Source organism: Boleophthalmus pectinirostris, unplaced genomic scaffold (genome assembly GCF_026225935.1).
Source record: "Boleophthalmus pectinirostris isolate CB_2022bp ecotype Guang Dong unplaced genomic scaffold, ASM2622593v1 HiC_scaffold_2, whole genome shotgun sequence".
Taxonomy (NCBI): Eukaryota; Metazoa; Chordata; class Actinopteri; order Gobiiformes; family Gobiidae; genus Boleophthalmus; species Boleophthalmus pectinirostris.
In genome coordinates this window covers 3,705,716-3,730,617 of record NW_026571152.1, presented here as the reverse complement: position 1 = coordinate 3,730,617, position 24,902 = coordinate 3,705,716, and the positions used below count along the sequence as shown (strand labels likewise).

At 41.9% G+C, this 24,902-nt stretch overlaps 1 protein-coding gene across 1 annotated transcript in view; it reads right to left on the bottom strand.

Annotated features, from left to right (window-relative positions):
• Window positions 1-24,902, bottom strand: part of tmem117 (transmembrane protein 117) — a 147,636-nt gene that overhangs the window by 45,339 nt on the left and 77,395 nt on the right. Inside the window, 2 exon segments of the mRNA XM_020933470.2 lie at window positions 3,932-3,940; window positions 3,942-4,032. Of these exon segments, the coding sequence (XP_020789129.2) occupies window positions 3,932-3,940; window positions 3,942-4,032 (100 nt within the window).

Here is a 24,902-nt window from a genome sequence, read left to right as displayed (position 1 = left end):
ACCATATAAACATAAACACTCTCGATCAGGGGTGTTCACACTTTTTCAGCATGTGAGCTACTTACAAATGACCAAGTCAAAATGATCTACCTAATACAAAGCCAAGCAAACTGCACTGAAACACTCTGTTCCTCTTTTTTGGACCCTCACCCACAGTTTGAGAACCTCTTCTTTAAGAGAACTTCCTCTGGCACTTTACACAAAACTGTGAAAAAAGTGAAGGAAGATTTTTAAACCTGTTTTTTAAAGTTCCAAACTGGAGTTACATTCTTTTCTGGTTTTGCAGTGATATTTACCAGCCTCTGCACATTTACCAAACCAAACGCACATCGTGACAAACACAGATGCATTTGTGCACTTTTGTTAGACAAACTTCAGCCAAATGTGGCAGTAGGTCTGTTCTGTAGATCTGCTCTATGCTGTAGACCTGCTTTGTGCCAACACTGGAACACAAATTTAAACTCGTTTTTTGCTTCACGTTTGGTCTTGCTCTTCTAATCAGCCGCACTGTGGGAGGGGCTTGTGTTCGCTGTACGCAGGAAGGAGCGAGAGCGTGAAAAGGCGAGGGGCGGCGTGCTGACGTGAGGCAGATGGACAGGTAGGATGTTTAGGAAGTTGAACCTGCCCTGTGATGCACGCTGGTACACGAGGGCACACGCTGTCGCAGACGAGCCGTGCATAGGGAGCGTGTGTGTTTGTGATGTGCCGTAGAGTCTCCGCGGGTTTCAAATGAGCGCACAGGCTGCACTGAGACGCCCCACACGCTCCTGCACCCGCTACAAGTTTATTACCAACAGCAGCGGCCATAATGAAATATGATCACACTTGTTGAGTGTCAGACCTTGAGTGAGAGACAAGACCGAGTCCAAACACGAGTCCAAGACGAGACACGACGATCTACCCACACGACCTTGGCAATCGACGTATTGAGCACCCCTGATTTAGAGCCACATCAGCCTGTTTGACATTATAATGTGTTTAATGCAGTTTTGCACAAGTCTCACAGAAACGAAACTTAAAACCACATGGCTCATTTGCATAAACTAAGCGGAGAAAAAAAAAAACGCTCTTGTGAGCCGATGCGGTTCAGCTTCTACTAAAGGACATGACTCAGTGGAATATAGATGTTCTTTCTGTGACAGAGGGATGTTGATGGTGAAGGTGAGTCTGCTCTGTGTCTGTGTCGTGATGTTTTCAGAGATCAGACATGTGCAGGTTTATCGCAGATGCGGCGAGAACGGGAATGAAAATCAGGCTACAATTCTTTGCTGGAGCGAGTGGAGCAGGACTGCACAGTGCGACTGTGTCCTAATAACACATAAAAACTGATTTTATAATAAGGCAACTTGCACAGAAACAGTAAAGTTAGTGATTAAAAATAAGATTAACGCCATTAAAAAACATAACACGCTAAATATGACTGTAATTAATTAATCGCAATTAACACGATAATTTGACACCCCTACATAAAATCAGGAAGAATAATTTGTCTGAAACCCATGAATACTAACACTAGAATCCACAATATTGAACCCCTCTGTGAAGATATTGGAACTAAGGATGGGCATGGTTAGTCGATTAATCGATAATTGATCATTAAGAATTTCGTCGATTATGTTCATTTTTAATCTACAAACTGAATGTAGGTTGCTGGGTGACTAAATGTCCGTTTTCCCCCAGGTTTTCATTACCATTCATTGAGCCATTACACTGAGCGTCTCTCGTAGCTCTCTGTAACTCAGAAGGAGCGAGCAAACACAAACAGTCGCATGTCTGCAACATGCTGAATGATGACTTGTACAAGAAATTCATTCATTCATTCAAAGACAAGTGGGAGGCCATGTGCACAGTGTACAAAACAGGCACATATGTGTCGGTGTCCAGTGGTGGTGTCAGGGACCTCAAAGCACCAGGACACCGAAAAACATGAAAAAGCTTTGCCAGGTGAGAGTCGCTCAGTGTTACTCTCACCTGGCAAATGGGAAATGAATGTAAAGTGAATGTAGGTTGGCAATTCATCCCACAGATGAATGCTGTTGTTGTGTCCCTGCGCAAGACACTTAATCCACCTCACCCCCAGTGTGTACACTGGTGTGCGAGAGTGTGTGTGAATGGGTCAGTGGTTCCTTGTTTTAAAGCCCTTTGAGCCTTGAAGGTGGAAAAGTGCTGTATAAAAATGGGACCATTGACCAAAAATGTGATGATGATTATGAATGTTGGTTGGAGGGGCTGGTGGTCGGAGGGGCTGGTGGTTGGAGGGGCTGGTGGTCGGAGGGGCTGGCGGTCGGAGGGGCTGGTGGTCGGAGGGGCTGGTGGTCGGAGGGGCTGATGGCATAGATTGGCAGAGATACTTTTCTCAGTCTACCCCAGGGCAGCTATGACTATAGAAGTACAATTACGTGTGAGAGACAGGATAAATAATACATCCCATGATACAGTGACTGTGATTACAACAAACACTGTTCAATGCAGTACGTGATGAAGTAGAATACTATGTGATAAAGTAGAATACTATGTGATGAAGTATAATACTAATACTAAGAGACAAAGTAGAATACTAATACTAGCAAAGGGAGAGTCCTGTCAGCTCTTCCATCCCAGCACAGGTGAGGAGACTGTCCCAGTGGAGCTGTAGCACCTCTTCTGTGGACAAATGAACCTGGAAGCCCCCCCCTCTATACTCCTCCTCACTGCTGTACCCCCCCTCCTCTTCTCTGCTGTACCCCTCTCTGCTGCCCCCCCCCCTTCTCTCTCTCTGTACCTCTTCCCGTATGAGACCCAGAGGATTCACCAAGACCCTCATCAAATTTCACACTGGACTGGACCAGGATCATTAGAGGATCTGAAGGTAACACAAGGACAAGAAACTAGTAACTGTAGTCCACACACTGAGGTAGATTTAATCTATGGAAACAAGCAGGTGACACAACCAAGCCAAGGTACAGGTCAGATCTGTGGAGAGGCACCTTCGAGATACTTTTAAGCAATAAAAACACCTGTAATTGACCAAAAGCATGATGGAGGTGTAATCTCATACTACAGATCATTTAAGACAAAGCAATAACATCAATGGAGACAAGCAGCTATAGAGGACATACCAGAAATGGGACATACTGCATCTTTAATGATCACGTCCAACCACCAGGGGGAGCGATCATCTGGGCTTTTCATAGGTGTCTCCAAAGTTTACCTGCTCCACAGCCTTCATCACCTCATTCCATTACTCCTTGAGGAGGAGAGTCTCCTTCACTCTCCTCATCTTCTCATCCTCCCCTTACTCTCCTCTTCCTCTCATCATCTCCTTCACTCTCCTCTTCCTCTCATCATCTCCTTCACTCTCCTCATCCTCTCATGTCTCCTTCACTCTCCTCATCGTCTCATCGTCTCCTTCACTCTCCTCATCCTCTCATCGTCTCCTTCACTCTCCTCATCCTCTCATCGTCTCCTTCACTCTCCTCATCCTCTCATTGTCTCTTTCACTCTCCTCATCCTCTCATCGTCTCCTTCACTCTCCTCATCCTCTCATCGTCTCCTTTGTTCTCCTCATCCTCTCATCTTCAACTTCACTCTCCTCATCCTCTCATCTTCACCTTCACTCTCCTCATCCTCTCATCGTCTCCTTCACTCTCCTCATCCTCTCATTGTCTCCTTCACTCTACTCATCTTCTTGTCATCTCCTTCACTCTCCTCATTTTCTCATCATGTCCTTCACTCTCCTCATCCTCTCATTGTCCTCTTCACTTTCCTCATCCTCTCGTCTCCTTCACTGTCCTTGGCGTCTCCTCCTAATTGGCCACGCCCTTCATCGTCATGTCTTCTGTCGAGGTCTGAGACTCATTCAATAAAACTTCTAACACTTTCTCTCTGTGAGTGTCTCCAGATTGAAATCTCCGTAAATCAAAGAGAAACGCAAAAGTCTGTAAATCCTCACCATCCAGGCAGGTGACGAAATCCCCCATCCACGTCCCCACCGCGGCCATCTTCATGAAGCTCTCGTTCCGGATGCCCATGTACTCCGTCACCATGTGAGGCCTGCAAACAGACACACAACACTGTTACAACACACAGCACACATACATGAAATCTGTCCTCTGCATTTGACCCGTCCTTCAGCGTGATTGACAACCTGTGAGGGGCAAAGAGCAGCACCCGGGAACATCTCCAGATCAGAGCTGGTCCTGGGCTGGATTTGAAATAATGTACATGTTGATGAGAGGAACATCACTGAGTGTGTACACATGCACATCAATAACCCGGTTATGATCCATATCCGGGTTATGTCAGTATTCGGGTTACTGCGTTTACATGCGCGCTGAGAAACCGGGATACTCATATCGTGTACCTGATCAAATGGAGTATCCCGGTTTCTTGACATAATCTTACGAAATGCGCAAGTGCAAAAAATAACTTAAATCAATTTCATAAACCAGGAAAAATACAAACCGTGAGCTCCTTTAGCATAAGAAGCTAAGGAGCTACGAGATCTCCCACAATCCACTGCACACATCAAACCAACAGATTCTTCAATAAAATCTTCTGCATAAATAAACTCAACTTTACAACATATAAACCAGAACCACTGTAGAGCCACATCAGTCTGTTTGATCAGATCATTCAGCTCTGATCACATTTGTTTACGTTTTACAGAAACAAAACTTAAAACTGCATCGCTAATTAGCATAAACTGTTAGCGGTGATAAAAACAGCTGCTCCTTGTGCCGCTGATGCGATTCAGCTTCTTTTGGACTAAATGACACGACTCAGTGGATTATGTGTGTTCTTTTAGTGACAGAAGAGGTGCTGATGATGGTGAGTCTGTTCTGTGTGTGTGTTGTGTAGGAGATAGTTCATGTTTTAGCTTTTCATTGATCACACGAGTGCAGGTCGTACGAGTGCAGATTGTACGTGTGCAGTTTTAGTGCAGCTCTTAATTTTAATAATTTCACTCGTGTGGTCACTTTATTTATGTTGGTCAATTTATTTATGTCGCTACTGTTGTGGTGAAAAGACTGGAAAGTGCACCATCAAGAAACCAGGATACTCAAAAAACCCGATCATAACTGGGTTATTGATGTGCATGTATACACACTCACTGTCCTAGAACCATTTTCTTGCTGTGAGGCAAGAGTTTAAAACCAGAAAAGATCTAACTATATTGAGAATTTTAAAAAGAGATATTTATTTGTATTTCCTGTTTGGAGGGTCCTCTGTGGTTTGATACAGTCCAGTAAATAAAGAATCAAAAACGGGGTGTTGGTTTTTGCTTTCTGCAGCGCTGAGGAAAACAGGGCGCCAGGACAAAATGGACACTAAGTATCACTCTCCAGTGTGACACAGAAGATCAATATCAATCTACAGGAGAGAAAACAGGAGGACAGGGACATGCAGGGGGACAGGAAACTGTTTAGCAAATGTACAGACAGAGGGACAGAGAGACACGCAGAGGGACATGTAGAGAGAAAGACACACAGAGAGACGCACACAGAGGCACACAGACACACAGAGAGGACACACAGAGAGACACACAGAGAGACACACAGAGAGACACACAGAGAGACACACAGAGAGACGCACAGAGAGACACACAGAGAGACACACAGAGAGACACACACAGAGAGACACAGAGAGGGACAGAGAAAGACACACAGAGAGACGCACAAAGAGACACACAGAGAGACACAGAGAGGGACAGAGAAAGACACAAAAGGACACACAAAAGGACACACAGAGGGACATGTAGAGAGAAAGACACACAGAGAGACACATAGAGAGGGACAGAGAGAGACACAGAAGGACACACAGAGGGACATACAGGGACAGACGGACACACAGAGGGATAGAGAGACACACAGAGGGACACACAGAGAGACACATCAAGAGACACACAGTGAGACACACAGAGGGACAAAGGAACACACAGAGGGAGAGACATACAGAGGGAGAGACACACAGAGGGAGAGACACACAGAGGGAGAGACATACAGAGGGAGAGACACACAGAGGGAGAGACATACAGAGGGAGAGACACACAGAGGGAGAGACATACAGAGGGAGGCACACACAGAGACACACAGAGGGACGGAGGGACACACAGAGGGACACATAGAGGAATGGAGGGACGCACAGAGGAACAGATGGACACACAGAGGGACAGAGAGACACACAGATGGATACGCAGAGGGGCAGATGGTCAGAGGGAGACACAGAGGGACACACAGAGAGCAAGTGCACACAGAGGGACAGACGGACACACAGAGGGAGACACAGAGAGACACAGAGGGAAAAAGGGCCACGCAGAGAGACACACAGAGGAAGAGACACACAGAGGGAGGGGCACACAGAGAGACACACAGAGAGACACACAGAGGGACACACAGAGGGACACACAGAGGGACAGAGAGACACACAGACGGACACACAGAGGGAGAGATGGACACACAGAGAGACAGAGGTTACACACAGGGGGACACACAGAGAGACACACAGAGAGCATGCGCACACAAAGAGACAGATGGACACACAGAGGGAGACGCAGAAGGACAAGCACAGAGACACACAAAGGGAAAAAGGGACACACAGAAGGAGGGACACAGAGGGACAGACACACAGAAGGAGGGACACACAGAGAGACACAGAGAGAGACACAGAGGGACAGAGAGAGACACACAGAGGGACACACAGAGGGCGTCTCTATGGTAGTCAAAAAATCAGTTTTAGGTCGATTTAGGCCATTCATTTATTTAGATTCTTTTTCTTCTTCTTTTTTTTTCTCCATGGGACAACAGTGAGGTTCGCAGTGAGTTAGCTGAAGATGAATCATGAGTCGAACCTAAATGACAAACCCCCCTCCCTCCTTCACATGCTTCACAGACGACTTCATTTTGTTGACGTAACGGCAGCAGAGGGAGAGCATGTAGGTCACCCCTCTCTCTCTCTCCTGGAGTCTCTGGTCCCTCTGCTGCCGGGGGGGGGGGGGGTGTCAGCGATGGAGCAGGTGGGCCCTCCCTAACCCCCCTCCACCCCTCCACACCCGCGCCTCCCTTCCTCCCTCTCCACAAACACCCACAGGTCACTCCATCCACTATAAAAGAGGGGGATGAAACGTGGGGGGGTCAGGAGGTCACATTTCACGTCGGTGGCGTCATTCGTCATTGGTGTTTTTGTGGCTCATTTTCTGTCCACATAAACCACAAAACTACATCGAAAACAGATTTATACCTTTACAACAATACTAAATCACTGTGTATATTACAGACCAAATATATGACCCGTGTAACTGTGCGTTTAGAGACTATAGAATGTGACCAGGAAAAAGTACGAAAGCTTTAAATGTACCACAACTGTACAAGTGTGGTGGATACTTCTGCCACCACTCCACACTGTCAGGATTATTTCATTTCATTTACATTAAGTTAATTGCATTACACATAATTTAATTGCTTTATTTAGACGTCTACCATGCACTCACTCTCTACCATGCATGTTTCCTGTAGAAATTATTATTATTATTTTTTTTTTAGTTTTATTTATTTAAACGGGACAATGCAGATTCATGAACATACACTTGTAAATACGCCAGAATTAACCCAAAGGCTGCTTTTCATCTGTAGTCCCTGGCAGGTCAGAGAGACAGAGACATAAGACGCGCAGTGATACGAACAGAAAGAAAATAGTGCCAAGCGATAATGAGGTCTGACTTTTTATTTGACGATGGTTTTGTGATGCAAATGTATCACTCTTTTGAACACAGATTGTTTTGAGAAGAAAAACGCTTATTATACAGTCCCCAGACAACTTGCCGGACTACTTTCATCAGCACCAAAAACGGCCAGTATCTCGGCTCACCGGAAGCTGTTTTTAAGTTTTTTTTATTTTTTTTAATTTTTATTTTTCCTCTTCCTACCCCATGTTTTTCACCTCTATGGGCTCCTTTTCTTCTCTCGCATCCCTACTTCTTACTTTTTAATTTATTTTGACGTACAGATGTGTCCTCTCTACTGTCATATCTATAATGGTATTATTCAATACAGTGCACTCTGTTTGTTTGTTAATGTTAAAAATGTTCAATAAACAAAGTTGCAAAAAAAACACAAAAAAAAACAAAAAAAACAAATGTGAATGTCAAAAAGAATGAACTATTTGCCAATAATTTCCCTTTTATTTGTGAATATTCAAAATGTACATACAAAATAATATATATTTTTTTTTCAGATGCCCATCCTCTGCTGCTGCTACTGTTCCCACGACAACCACCTCCTCCACCACTTACTACCACCACTGCGACTGTCCTGGTCTCGAAACCCCCAAACAATTTCAACTATAGCGCAATAAAAAGGACAGTTTACCAATTAACAATGAATCCAAACACACAAATACACATGCACATACAAAAACATGCATATACTAGTACACACATAAACACCGGATATGAAATTAAAGGTGTACTGTGTAACTTTTCTGGTGGAGGGTCCGTCACCTGCTTGTCTCTTTGGCTACGTTCAGACTGCAGGGCTTAACGCTCAATTCAGATTTTTTTGTGAAATCCGATGTTTTTGTGAGGTTGTTCACATTTACACTTAAATGTGACTTGTATGTGACTCCAGTGTGAACGTTAAACGACCCGAAAGTGTCCCACATGTGCACTGGAGACATGATGACGTCAACCACAGTGAGCGTGCTCTGTGTTTACTTAAGTTGTCCAAACATGGACGCAGCATTGAGCACCTGGAGAATTTAAAGTTCCTCTCGTACCGGAGCCAGAACATGAACAACTTACTTGTTTTAAGGAGGAGATTGAGAAGGAGAAGGACGAGGTTTTTGGTCGTGGTGTTTTGTGGGGCAGCGGCAGCGACATCCATTGAAAGGAACGTGTGGATGTGGAGACGGAGCCAAGAGTGGTGAGTGGAGATGTGCTTCACTTCAGTGACACGGAGTTCATTAACAATTTTCGCCTACTTCAGCGCAGAATAGTGACGTTTGTGGCTTGTTGATAACGTGTAGGTGGATGAATGCACTTTGGCCGTTCAGACTGAAGTCGCATGTCAAAAGATCAGATATGTATCGGTTTCAGGAGCACATATCCAAGTGTCCTGGGTCACATTTGAAAAAATTGGATCTGTGTGGTTCAGACTGTCATTAAAAGATCAGATACAGGTCACATAGAGGCCAAAAAATCAGATTTGGGTCACTTCAGGCTGCAGCCTAAGATCCACAAAATGGAAATAAACTTGGTAATCACAACAATGACAACGGGTTCATGGTCAGATCTACAGAGAAGCAGGTATTTTTGAGCTATAAAAATAAAACGAATGCTAGGGAGATATGTTTAATGCCCTACTGTGGAATATTTTAGACAGAAAATAACATCTACACGGAGACAAGCAAGTAGAAGACCCTCCACCTTACCAGTGTTGGGGAGTAACAGATTACATGTACTGGAGTTATGTAATCAGAGTACAAATTATGAGTAACTGTATTCAGTTACACATGCTGGACACTAAACCAGGACTAAACCAGGTCTAAACTAGATCTAAACCAGGTCTAAACCAGGTCTAAACCAGGACAACACCAGGACTAAACCAGGTCTAAACTATGTCTCAAACAGGATTTAACAAGACTGAACTTCTATCAATACTAATTTTTATTTAGTTAAATAAAGTCTGGACTTTTTATTATCTTTTATCAGACAAAACATCTTATGTGAAGATTTCCTGGTCTTTGCTTCTCTACAGCAAATCAAGTAATCCAAAGTAATCAGATTACGTTACTCACTTTAAGTAATTTAATGGACTACGTTACAAACAACATTTTAGAGTATGTAATCTGTAATCTGTAGGGGAATCCATTTTAAAAGTCACCTTCCCAACACTGCACCTTTAAAATGAAATCAAGTCATTGGCTGTAATAAAGACGTCTGAATTGAGAGTGAGACGTGTGTAAACAGTTTTAAGCGGGCGAGGTTCATCTTTTTAACACTACTGAATGATGTGCTTTAAATACACTCTAATTACTTGTGTCTTTTTATGAATGAGCCCAGGGCTGAAAAGGATCAGAGGTGCAAACAGAGCTGCAACACAATGAGCTCCAGTTTAAAGGTTTTATTTCAGCACAAATCAGTGTTTGGTGCATCATGAGATTGAACAAGAGCTGGGTGAGTGTGTCCTGCTCAGGGGGACAGAGCTGGAAGATGTTATGATAGTCGAGTCTTGTTTAAGTAAGGTACAGTAGTTATCCACAAATTGGTCTTTAGACTGTGTCCACACCTGCACCACAAGAGGGACAAAACCTGGAACTAACCCGGGACTAGATCACAGGACCAGAACTAAGACCATGTACATCTGCATCAGGACTTCACTGGGCTCAAAACAGGACTAAACCAGGACCAAACCAGGTCTAAACCAGGACTAAACTAGGACCAAACCAGGACCAAAACAGAACTAAACCAGGACCAAAATAGGACTAAACCGGGACCAAACCAGGACAAAAACAGGACTAAACTAGGACCAAACCAGGACCAAACCAGGACTAAACCAGGACCAAACCAGGACCAAAGCAGGACTAAACTAGGACCAAAACAGGACCAAAACAGGACCAAACCAATACACTGCAAAAAAGCTTAAGATATGAACACTTAAATCTATCAGAAAATGAGTTAAAGTAGTGAAATGATCTTGCTGCATGGACAGATCCTTTTACTTGACAAGTTTTCTTAAAAATAAACGACCTCTAGACTAGAATGAAGCATCTCAGAACTACTAAGTAGATCATAAATCTGAAAACAAGATGAATAACCTGATATAAGTTTTACAGTCTTGGCCAGATCAGTGAAATTTGCAGAGTACCAGTGTGAAGGCACCCAAGGCCTCTTTGACATCTCTGCTTTGATTATATGTGCTACTTTTATAAAGACTTTGAAATACAAATGCAAAAGTTGACAAATAAATTAAGGTAGTAATGATGAATGATGATTTTTGATAATCAGAAGAATCAGTGTTTCACATCATAATGTGTTTGTAGATTTGTGGTGTGCTTTATTATACTATTATACTCTAGTGCAGGGGTGCTCAATACGTCGATCTCGATCTACCAGTCGATCGCCAAGGTCGTGTGGGTAGATCGCCGTGTCTCGTCTCTGGACTCGTGTTTGGACTCGGTCTTGTCTCTCACTCGAGGTCTGACACTCAACAAGTGTGATCATATTTCATTACGGCCGCTGCTGTTGGTAATAAACTTGTAGCGGGTGCAGGAGCGTGTGGGGCGTCTCAGTGCAGCCTGTGCGCTCATTTGAAACCCGCGGAGACTCTACGGCGCATCACAAACACACACACGCTCCCTATGCACGGCTCGTCTGCAACAGCGTGTGCCCTCGTGTACCAGCGTGCATCACAGGGCAGGTTCAACTTCCTAAACATCCTACCTGTCCATCTGCCTCACGTCAGCACGCCGCCCCTCGCCTTTTCACGCTCTCGCTCCTTCCTGCGTACAGCCAACACAAGCCCCTCCCACAGTGCGGCTGATTAGAAGAACAAGACCAAACGTGAAGCAAAAACAAGTCTAAATTTGTGTTCCAGTGTTGGCACAAAGCAGGTCTACAGCATAGAGCGGATCTACAGAACAGACCTGCCACATTTGGCTGAAGTTTGTCTAACAAAAGTGCACAAATGCATCTGTGTTTGTCATGATGTGCGTTTGGTTTGGTAAATGTGCAGAGGCTGGTAAATATCACTGCAAAACCAGAAAAGAATGTAACTCCAGTTTGGAACTTTAAAAAACAGGTTTAAAAATCTTCCTTCACTTTTTTCACAGTTTTGTGTAAAGTGCCAGAGGAAGTTCTCTTAAAGAAGAGGTTCTCAAACTGTGGGGGAGGGTCCAAAAAAGGGGCACAGAGTGTTTCAGTGCAGTTTGCTTGGCTTTGTATTAGGTAGATCATTTTGACTTGGTCATTTTGTAAGTAGTGTGAGCACCTCTGATCTATTGTATAAAGAAAAACACACATTTTCCCTGTTAAACTTTCTTTTTTTTTTTTTTTTACTTGTTAAGGCCTTAAAGGTCCAACCTCACATAAAACTGACTCCTGGATTTTTATTTTGTTTCATTCACACATGTTTGAGTAACTCTGTATTAGTCTGTTTACATCTCCAAAGCTCTAAATGCTCTGTTCCAACTTGTGATGTCATGAAGTGGTAGTTTTCAATTGAACAGCTCCTTTTACCTTTTGTTTAGTAGAGATTGGCAATTCCAGGACTGAGATTATCCAAATGATTCTAGTGGTGGTGTGTGGAGTTTAAAAACAAAGTGGAGCACTTCCTGTGTTGCCCCATGACATCACAAGGTGTTTTCTGTTTGAGAGAAGAACTCAGGCTAAATGTGCAGGTTTGTGTGTGAAACATGTGTGAATGAAACAAACTGCAGGTTTGTTTGTGAAAATATTTCGTACATGATTTGGTCTCAGAGGTTAAAGCTAAACTAAAGCAGAACGTGCACATGTCACAGTTTAGCAGCGAGCACTTTTGCACTAAAAGTCAAACAGGACTAAAGCCAAACTTCACTTTTGTCGCTCCACACCATAACATTACTATTCTCCGTGTATAATTTCACTTTGAGAGGAATTACAAAGTCCTTGAACATTACTGAACTGAACAAGTGTGTGAAAACTGATAGCTTTTCCTCCGGGGGTCAAATATTGGCAGAACGGGCTCAAGTTGGCACTGGCTCCGTAATGAAACCACGAGGCGGCCATTTTGTGTGTGATTGTTCACGGCGCCGCTGCTGTACTGATGTTCCACTAGACTGACCCCTCTCATTAGGCTGACCGCTCTAAAGGGCACCACTGTCTCACTGAAGGAGTCCAGCTTTAGCTCACACTGTGCTGCTGTCCCCAAACCATCACACACACACCACTTTTACTGCAACTTATATTTACTGGTGACGCAGTACAAGTACACGCAGTAAATGTACACACAGTACATGTACACACAGTACATGTACACACAGTACATATTCACACAGTACATGGTCACACAGTACATGGTCACATAGCACATGTACACATAGTACATGTACACGCAGTACATGGTCACACAGTACATGGTCATACAGTACATGTACACACAGTACACGTACACACAGTACATGTACACACAGCACATGTACAAGCAGTACATGTACACACAGTACATGGTCACACAGTACATGTACACACAGTACATGTACATGCAGTAATAGCATAGTAGTATGAAGTATAGAGTAGAAATTACATAGTAAGAATAATTGGAGATAAATGAAGTTGAGTCCAACTTTTCCTGTGTTCTGTATGTAAGTGTGAACACAGCCTCAGACACCATGTCCCATCATGCTGTGCTGTACCGTCATGTCCCATCATGCTGTGCTGTACCGTCATGTCCCATCATGCTGTGCTTCTACTTTTATCTGAGTATTTATTTAACTGCAACTAACAACTAACTAACTACTTTAAAGGTTTTATATTATCCAAGATTGACTCTTGTGAGCCATGATACAATACTTTTATCTCCTCAAAAACACACCTGGAGTTGTGTTTTGTTTCATTCACACATGTTTGAGTAACTCTTTATTATTACTCTGTCTACAGCTCCAAAACTCAAAATGCTCTGCTCCACCTTGTGATGTCACATAGTGATAGTTTCCATGTTAAAAGCACCTTTTACATTTTGTTTTGTAGAGATTAGAGATTCCAGGTCTGAAATTATCCAAAAGACTCCAGTGAAAGTGTATGGAGTTTAAAAACACAGTGGAGCACTTCATGTGATATGACGCAGAAGGTGGAACAGAATGTTTTCTGTTTGAGAAGAACTCTGAACATTAATATGCAGGGTTTGTGTGTTAAAAGTGTGTGAATAAAATAAAAGACACTTGTGGATGATGTTGGACATGTTACTCTACTTGCCGACCACACAGAGGGCTGGAATAGAGAAGAGACTGTGAGATTAAACAAACAAATGTATGGATGCCATCTCAGCAGTTATTCAGTCTTTGCCTTAATTAATTCTGTGTATCTACTACTACTTTTCTCTTGTACTTGAGTAATATTATATTATAGTGCTCCTCTTTGGTACAGTTTGTGAGTACTTCTGATCGAGCCTGGGCAGCAGGGTCAGACTCTTTGGACTCTGAGGTAATTTCCTGATTTAAAGTCAGAGCTGGGTGATGCTTACAGCTTTCCCAAACTATTGATTGTAATTTGTGTTGGGTAAATGACTCCCACTGGGTGTGCTGAGTAAGTGGAGCAGAGCCAAACCTCTGAATGTCTCAGAGACTTAATGTTTGTGTAAATCGCCATTTCCAATCAGGCCTTTTTTATTTTGTGGCTGCGTCATCCTCGCTCCTGTACTCAGCACAGAGAACTGTCAGGAGCAGACACAGACCCACACACATACGTGTGTGATGTGTTCAGATGTTTCACATACTTTTATATTCTGCAGTGGCTGGGTCACTGGCTTCTTCTAATGAATCCTGATCGATTGGTTTGGAGCTTCAGTTGTCGATACATGTTTGCATTTTCATTGCTCTATAAACACCTTGTAGGCACAGAGTTTTTAAAAACAAACTTGATTTAATTTTTATGAAAAGGAGTCAGTAAACTGTTTATAATATTCTTTTCAAAAAAACATAAAACGTGGCAAACTATATTGACAATGTCCCATATATATACACCCTATCTCAGAGAATAGGTGACAGACCTGATCTGTGAAGAGGAGAGCACAGTCCTGTATGTATGTTTGAAAGTTTATTTTAGCAACAAAAAACGCTTGTAACTGAATAAAAGAAAGACAGACCTGCTGCCATACTGTTCCATGCAAAGCATCTCCATGGAGACAAGAAGGTGGCATATCCCCCACCAGAAAAGTGACTTAGTGCATCTGTTTGTTAACCAAGTTTCCTTTCTTTAAATAAGCAAATTCATAGCATTACTCATACCATAGTATGAATAGTTTTTGTTTCTGTGGACTAATGGCTTTTCTTCTTCACCACATGTTAACCTCTTTAGATCCGGGGGTGACCTTTGGCGGGCCATAAACGGCGCTCTGGCTCGCTGCGTTCTGTGGTGGTGACCTTGGTGTGTCCACAATGAAATGCAGCTGCTGTCTGCTGCCCTGCTCCTCCTCACACTCCACAGCCCCGGCTCGTATTTACAGTGCACACCGTTACCAGCGGCATAAAGCTGTCACTACACTCTCTATACTCTGTCACTTAGACGCTTCCAAGGCAACTTAAAGGCGCGCACCTATTCATCACAGCATGCACAATAAGGCTGCATGTTGGATGATCACAGCTGACTTATGTGCTCCTGATCTCCTCCAGCGAGCCCAGGTAAATCTTATATTATTGTATTAGGCTCTACATTCTTCACACTGGAGCTGTTCCATTAGCAGCAGCGAACCATCATCGTGTTGTTGTGATTCCAATTTGTCAAGCCACTATTGACTAGTCGCTTTCAATTGTTGAGGCTAAATCCTATAGTACTATATAGTACTACAGCCGCGAGCTGAAGTATCTCCTAAGGCACAGGATGTGAGTGTATGATACATCTCTTCATGTCTCCATGGAGATGTTATTACTGGAATGTTCCATTATATTTCACTACAGTCGTCCGTCACTATATCACGGTTCACCTTTTGCGGTCTCGCTGTTTTGCAGATTTTTTTTGTGTGAAATTTTGCATGTTTTTTTTTTACAGAGTATGAACGTGCATTGTGTTCCTCTGGCTAAGGGACTGTAGACCATTGTCAATCAGTCTCCTCCGTGCTGTGTCTCTTGTACAGTATAGAATGCATTCAGCTTGACAAATTTACATAAATGTTGGATCTGTATCAGTGTGATTTTGAAGTGCTGTATGTTTGCAAGTTTTTTCCCCGACAAAACCCACAAAGTTGATGAAACGTTCAGCACCGACAAAAGCTCCTGCGGTTGCACCCAAAAGGCAGAGGAAGACATAACCATCGCACAAAAAGTTGGACTTCTGAACACGTTGAAGGAAGGGAGAAGTTACGCACTGCACCAGGTCGGGTACTCGCGGGCAAATAGTTGCTGAAATAGGTGGGTTTTAATGTACTGGAATTTTACAGGCGGGTATACAGGTGGGTATGATTACACAGGGGTGAGTCAGGACTAAACCAGGACTACACCAGAACTAAACCAGGACTAAACCAGGACTAATCTTGGACTTAAGAAAGAGAACCGCAAGCCCGTGGAGCAGGGTGAGCCGGTCTTTTCTCCTGCGGTCACCTCCGAGCCCATCCCAACAGTCAGTGCTGTTTTAGTCCTAGTTTAGTCCTGGTTTAATCCTCCTCTTCAGTCCTGGAATCAGTCCTAGGTTAGTCCTGGGTTAGTCCTGGTTTAGTCTTGGTTCAGTCCGTGGTGTATGCAGTAGGGATGGGCATTCGATGAAATTTTCTTAATCGATTGTCGGAAGAATTAACGATCAATTATCAATTAATCATTAACGTTTTTATATTAAAATGATCATCATTATTATTACTATCTGCACTACTAATCTGCATAAATAAATTCAACTTTACGACATATAAACCATAACGACTCTAGAGCCACATCAGCCCGTTTGACATTATAATGTGTTTAATTCAGTTTTGTTCAACTCTCACAGAAACAAAACTTAAAACCACATCGCTAATTTGCATAAACTAAGCAAAGATAAAACTTCAGCTCTTGTGTCGCTGATGCGGTCAATTTCTGTTGGATTAAAAGACATGACTCAGGTGAATACAGGTTAGTGTGACCAGATTTGCCTTTGTCAAAACCAGGACACCGTACGGGGGGAGGGAGGTGGGGACTCGTCATCCACATTGAGCGACTCTCACCTGGTAAAACTTTTTCCCACTGGACACCGAAACATCTGTGCTGCTTTATACACTGTGCACATGGACTCACACTTGTCCCAAACGCAACGGAAAGCCTGGAATTTCTTGTACAAGTCATCATTAAATACACATTTGTGCTTCGGTACGTTGCAGACTGACCCACTGTTTGTGTCTCGCTCCTTCTGATGCAGAGACACATGTACACACCTGTTTGGTCACACTACACACAGCAACATACATTCGGTTTGTCGATTAAAATTAACGTAATCGATGAAATTCTCAATTATCAATTATAAATTAATTGAAAAATCATGCCCATCCCTAGTATGCAGTGCAAAAGTTTGATATAATCTCGGGTTAACGGGCGGGTGTGGTCCTGTACTGCGCGGGTGCAGGACTCTGCGCTGCAGGACTCTATTACGGAATAAATGACTTCAGTTCATTACATAAAGAAGGAGAAAAATGACATAAGGACGACAGCAGCAATAAGTTTTAAATTTAAGTTGTAACTGTCCTGTGTGAGAAAAGTCTAAGCTGTGGGGTTTAATAGCCTTAAAACAGATAGAATAATTGTAAAATATAAAGTTGACTATTTTGCGGATTTCACCTATTGCAGGTTATTTTTAGAATGTAACTCCAGCGATAAACGAGGAAACACTATATACAGATTTTATCAACAGGTGAGTTTATTTCTCAAAAATGTGAAAGGATAACTTCAGATACCCTCTATACACGCATCAAGAATCTCGGACTTCAGGTCATTGCGCAGTGCATACTGGGAAGGATTTTCCAAAAAAAGTGAGCATCAAACCTCCATGTTTGTTTTCCCAGTGGGATGTGTCTATTGACAAAGCTGATCTTTTCAAGTCTTTTGAACCATATCACTTTTGTTTCTGGTTCTGATATTGTCATATTTTAGTTTTGGGATTTGGACATTGTTAATTGTGTGGTTGTTGGATCCTAACAGCGGAAAACAGGTCGAGAAATTGGTTTGTGAACTCCATAAGTACAAAAGGGAATCAGATGTGTGTGACTGCAAACCTCTGTTCAAACTGTTTCTCTTCCCAACAGAATTGAAAAATAGTGAAAGGCGAAAGTGATGGGCAGTATTGATCCACGGGAAAGATGAAAAAGGAAACCTTTGCCTAAATCATCCCGAGTTTGCAGTGAACATTTTGTATGTGGAGCGACATCAAAGTGGGATCCCGTTTGTTCAGTGAGAGGTGCAGAAGACAAACAGCCTGAGCTGCACTTTCTTGTTCTTGTAGTTTCACAGCAACATCACGTCTTGGTCTCTTTGCAGTGGAAGGTGTTTCTTGGCGAACAGCTGGTGCCTCTCACTTTGGCGTTGACTTTTTAAATTCGTTACCAAGACTGAGTGCGGGATCAGGGTTTTGCTTTGTTGTCGCTCCACATACCAAATGTTCGCTGCAAACTCGGGATGATTTAGGAAGTCAAAGTTTCCTTTTTTGTCCTTCCTGTGGATCAATCCTGCCCATCGCCTTCGCCTTTCACTATTTTTCAATTCCGATGGGAAGGGAAACAGTTTAAACAGAGGTTTGCAGTCACACACATCTGAATCACTTTTGCATTTATGGAATTCGCAAACAAATTTCTCAAGACATTTTCTGCTGTTAGGATCCAACAACCACACAATTAACGATGTCTGAATCCCAAAACTAAAATATGACAATAGAAGAACCAGAAACAAAAGTGATATGGTTCAAAAGACTTAAAAACATCGACTTTGAAAATAGACACGTCCCACTGTAAAAACAAACATGGCGGTTTGATGCTCACTTTTTCGGAAAATCCTTCCCAGTATGCACTGTGCAATGACTAGAAGTCCGAGATTCTTGATGCGTGTATTCCTTCAACATGTGGACATTTCATTATTCCAATTGAAAACACATGATGATCAAATGAAACAGAATGATGATCAAATGAAACAGAATATAATATAGTTCCAAAAATCAAGAGTAAACTGTTTCAAATGTGACTTTAATCTAACAGTTTTACTCGTATATTCCAGGTTGCTTTGAATAAATTGTGTATTAGGTACATAGTGAGTTAGACTGTTTATATTACCCTCTTCCTGTTGCTAAGAGACAAAAAAGAGATTGATTAGAATTCCTCCTGGCTTGCGTCCTATAGTGTGCGCTGCCAGTCAGTCTGGAGCATCACTCGTAACATTGATGAGGTCCACTTGTGTCAGAAGAGGCACAAAAACACATTTTAATCTACAGCATTTGGGTCTTAGGTCTTCAAAAAGTGAATTACATGAAGACCACTCGAGCCTTGTGTTCTCTGGAGCGCGCTCATTTTGTGTGCACGTCCTGAGCCTCTCTGCATCTGCGTCTATGGCCCTTGGGGTTGTCATGGGGTTTTATATTGTTGTTTTCAAATACAAGAAATGGACCAAAACAACCAGTCTGTGACAAAATGTACTGTGATTTAGCACTGTCAACAAATCTTCTGTTATTTTATGCATTTGGTTGAGTTCAGATTTGATAAATATTCATAGAGAAGGCTTCTATTTTTCACACTTATAAACCCAGACCTAGAATATTGACATTAAAGATGAAGACACATGTGCTTCTGTCTGATGTAGTTCTACTCTATAACACCCGTGGATCTTCTGTTATCATTTGGACATCAGTGTTGGGAAGGTGACTTTTCAAATGTATTCCCCTACAGATTACAGATTACATACACCAAAATGTAGTTTGTAACAGAATCCATTAAATTATTTAAAGTGAGTAATGTAATCTGAATACTTTGGATTACTTGATTTGTTGTAGAGAAGCAAAGACGAGGATATTGTAACATAAAATGTTTTGTCTGCTATAAGAAAATAAAAAGAACAGACTTTACTGAACCAAATTAAAAATATTATTGATAAAAGAGGAGGAAACACATCCACACAGCAGGATTTAGTCCTGTTAAATCCTGTTTTAGTTCTGATTTAGACATGGTTTTAGACCTATTTTAGTCCTGGTTTAGACCTGGTTTAGACCTGGTTTAGACCTGGTTTTGACCTGGTTTTAGACCTATTTTAGACCTGGTTTTAGACCTATTTTAGACCTGGTTTAAATCCTGGTTTTAGTCCTGGTTTAGATCTAGTTTAGACCTGGCTTCCGGCAATGAGTGGAATTACCGAAAAAAAGAAGAAAAAAAAAAAGGGAGATATAGCCCAAAATGTGAAAACAGGAAATTCCCGCCGTGTAATCCATTTATTTCAACAAAGTAACTGTAATCCAATTACCACTCACTGAAACAGTAACTGTAACTGAATACAGTTACTCATAATTTGTACTCTGATTACGTAACTCTGGTACATGTAATCTGTTACTCCCCAACACTGAGTATATATGATTATTGTTTCTCTCTTGGCACAAACTCGAAATAAAAAAGTAATTTTTCATTGTAATTTTTCTTTTTAACCAAAGACAAAAGCAGAGTCAGTCTTCTTTCAACCAGTAAGTTTCTTAAGATAAAATCACTTTTTTTAATGGAGACTGAATTAAGATCATTTATACTCTTTTTTTTTTTTTCTGAGATGTGAACAGCTGGGTTCTTTTTCATTTTGATTTCCTTTTTCTCCAGACTAAAATTAAATACATGTTGTTGTTTTTTTCATTATAGACAGTTAACTCTATCTAATTTTATGCAACTTCAAAACAACGCTGCATCTATTTTTCGATCCTTGTAGTCGTATATTGTGCTGAACCGTGAGTCTCAAAGGGACTGTCCTTGGATACAATAACCCACATGTGAAATCACACTTATTAGTATTTTCCAGTCTGGCCTATAAAGCACATACACACACAGTCTCAAAGCTGAACAACGTGTCAACAAAACTACTGCAAAATTCATTGGCTCTGCTACAGTACCCTTCTTTGATATTTCTTAGGCCTATGTAGTAAAAATACACAACCCGCTACTGCGACTGTCCCAAGGGCCCCACCGCCATCTCAGCCATGATACCCAGTGTTTACTACTTCTCCTATTTGTTCTTTGTGACAATGACACACGAACAAGGCCACGAGCTACTACCGCCCTGCCTCCTTTTCTCCCAGAATGCACCGGGGCTATATAATGTAATGTAATAACGGGAGGGGGAAATGAATAGCCTTGTCTTGCATATTCAAAAAGACTGGCTGGGTGCATTACTCTGGAGGCGAGGCTTACAGTGAAATAAATGCTGGTAATTTGTTCAGTAAGTAGTGAGTCATTTGGGAGATGCATGTTGTGAGTAGGAGTGCGAGAGACAGCAGGAGATATGATTAGAAAATAACTGTGGGTGTGCTGTAAATATATGGGCACAGTGCATTTGAATAAGGACCAGACTGCACATGCACCCGTAATGAAAAATGACTTGAGCGGCATGTCTAATACACAGCAATAAGCAAACTTAACATCATCTTCTGCTGCATCCACAAACCGCAGATTTGGTTTTCCTTTAGGTCTCCTGTTTAAAATGTATACTCACAGTCCCTCCTCTGTGCCATATATACAGACGTGGATAAAACTGTTTGCACCCCTCTGGCAATGAAAGAAAAATCAACAATTATCACTGAAATAACTTGAAACTGATAAAAGCAATAATAAATAAAAATGTACTAAAAACTGCCCAATGAAAATCAAACATTGCTTTTCACCTGTGTTTCAACAAAATTATTAGAAAAAACAAAATAATGAAATTGGCCTGGACAAAAATGATGTTACCCTTAACATATTATATATTGTTGCACAACCTTTTGAGGCAAACTCTGCAAACAAACGATTTCTGTAACTGTCAATGAGTGTGTATACATGCACATCAATAACCCGGTTATGATCGGGTTTTTTGAGTATCCTGGTTTCTTGATGGTGCATGTAAACGCAGTAACCCGGTTTCAGTATCCCGGTTGTGGCAGTATCTCGGTTGTTAGAAACCGGGTTACTGTAGCTGGTTTATTCCGATAGTAACCGGGATACTGGTGGCATGTAAATGCAGTATCCCGGTTACTGCAACATAAAGTTGAGTGTGCATGAGTCCAAAAGACAGTTTCCAGTCTTTACACCACAACAGTAGCGACATAAATAAATTGACCAACATAAATAAAGTGACCAAACGAGTAAAATGACTGTAAAATTAAGAGCTGCGCTAAACCTGCACATGTACAATCTGCACACGTACAATCTGCACATGTACAATCTGCACTCGTGTGATCACTGAAAAGCTAAAACATGAACTATCTCCTACACAACACACACACAGAACAGACTCACCATCATCAGCACCTCTTCTGTCACTAAAAGAACACACATAATCCACTGAGTCGTGTCATTTAGTCCAAAAGAAGCTGAATCGCATCAGCGGCACAAGGAGCAGCTGTTTTTATCACCGCTAATAGTTTATGCTAATTAGCAATGTGGTCTTAAGTTTTGTTTCTGTAAAACGTAAACAAATGTGATCAGAGCTGAATGATCTGATCAAACAGACTGATGTGGCTCTACAGTGGTTCTGGTTTATATGTTGTAAAGTTGAGTTTATTTATGCAGAAGATTTTATTGAAGAATCTGTTGGTTTGATCTGTGCAGTGGATTGTGGGAGATCTCGTAGCTCCTTAGCTTCTTATGCTAAAGGAGCTCACGGTTTGTATTTTTCCTGGTTTATGAAATTGATTTAAGTAATTTTTTGCGCTTGCGCATGTAAACGCAGTAACCCGAATACTGACATAACCGGGATATTGCTAATAACCGGGATACTGATGTGCATGTATACACACTCAGTGAGACTTCTGCTCTGGTCAACTGGTATTTTGACCCATTTCTCGTTAGCAAACTCTTCTAGTTGTCTCAGGTTTGAAGGGTTTCTCCTCCAGACGCATGTTTTAGCTCCTTTCACAGGTGTTCAGTAGGATTGAGATCTGGGCTCACAGAAGAACACTCCAGAACAGTCCAGTGTTTTGTTCTTAGTCATTCTTGTGTGTTTTTGGCTTTGTGTTTTGGGTCATTATCCTGTTGAAATTCCCATGACCTACGACTGAGACCAAGCTTTCTGACACTAGGCAACACATTTCATTCCAAAATATGTTGAGAGTTTTGAGATTCTGTTGTATCTTGCACAGATTCAAGACGCCCTGTGCCAGATGCAGCAAAACAGCCCCAGAACAAAACCAAACCTCCTCCGTGTTTCACAGTAGGGACAGTGTTTTGTCTTTTCTTGGTCTGCTTCATTTTTGCGTCTGTGAACATAGAGCTGATGTGTCTTGCCCAAGAGCTCTAGTTTTGTCTCATCAGTCCAAAGAACATTCTCCCAGAAGCTTTGTAGCTTGTCAGTGTGCATTGTGGCAAATTCAAGTCTCACTTTTGTATGATTTGCTCTCAACAGTGGTGTCCTCACATGAAGTCCACTTTGGCTCAAACACTGATGGATGGTGTGATCTGACACTCATGAACCTTGCCCTTCTAATTGCCCTTTTAATTTGTTTGGAGGTTGTTCTGGGCTCTTTGGTTCCATTTGTATGATCCATCTCTTCAATTTGTCATCACTTTTCCTCTTGCGGCCACATCCAGGGAGGTTGGCTTCAGTCCTGTGCACCTTTAACTTCTGAAGAACGTGTGTAACTGTAATCACAGGAACATCAGCTGCTTGGAGACGGTCTTATCACCTTTATCTTTATCCTGCTTGTCTATCATTTTCTATCTAGTCTCCTGACACAGTTCTCTTCTTCTCTTTCTCTGGTCCATGTTCAGTGTTGTGTCCATCACGTCTCCAAACAGCACAATGACACATGTTGCTCTTTAAACACACAGACTGACTGAGGACAAGTTTAAAGAACCTGTGATGCAGATTAGAGACACACTGAAGATTAACATGTCCCTGTTGTCCAATTTTTTACAATCTTTTCTAGGGGAACCATTATTTTGTTGTTTAATTTGTTTTTTGTTTTTTGTTTTTTGTTTTTTTAATAATTCTGTTGAACAACAAATCAAAAACAGTGTCTGATTTTCATTGGTTATTTTTCAGGATTTATTTATTTTTTTTTAATTATTGCTTTTCTTAGTTTCAAGTTATTTCAGTGAAAATTTTTGATTTTTCTTTCATTACCAGCGGGGTACCAACAATTTGGTCCACGTCTGTACCTCAATTGTCATAACAATATAAAATAATTATCACATTATCATCGTTTTCGTTCTAAGTTGTCCATCAGTCAATCAAACTACACACTGTGCCGCTCTAATCTCGAACCTGTCTGCTAATATTTAAACACGTCTTTACGGGTCAGCGGCTCCGTCACATGTCCAGCCTCCTGAGCCTGTGATCCTCATGTTCCTGAAGCATCACATCTGTGGAGATTTGCATTTTAATATATGTGTCAGACTAAGAGCAGGTAAGACGAGGAGGAGGAGGAGGAGGAGGAAGAGGAGGGGGGAGCGAGTTCACAGAATAAAAGGCCTTTATGAGCAAAAGCAGTGTCCTAATTAGACTCTTATTTAATGAAGTCAGCCCAATGTGACTTAAACACAATCATCAACACTCATTTCAGGCAAAGGGAAAAGAATCCAAAGAACATGAATAGTGAAATACCTGAGGGATGCCATTAGCTTGAGTCCTGCTCTCGTCTTGGTTTTGGTTGTACGTTTAGATCTGATTTTATCATTAATCATTGGATTTATATAAAGCCTTTCAAGACCCTAAAGTGTTTTACAGAGTCTGCCCCATCAGCCCCTCTGCTCCTGCTGTACAGTTTAAACTCAACCCGAGCAGTGGTGGACCCAATCACTGGGCTTTTATGGCAGGGGGAGGAGTTTCAGACAACATGACGACAACCCCCAAGCTCCATGTCTACACGGAGCAAAACGAACACGACGGCGCCGGAGGACGGTGGATAATAACTAAGTCAGCTCAGTGTGGGTCAAACACAAATGCTCAAATTTGTATTGAAAAAATGTCTAAACATTCCTTCTCCAGCATGACACTTGTTTTGGTTTTACCTGGTGCAGGTTGAATATGTCGTTATGGCAGGTTGGCCGTGATTGGCTAAAAAGAAACAA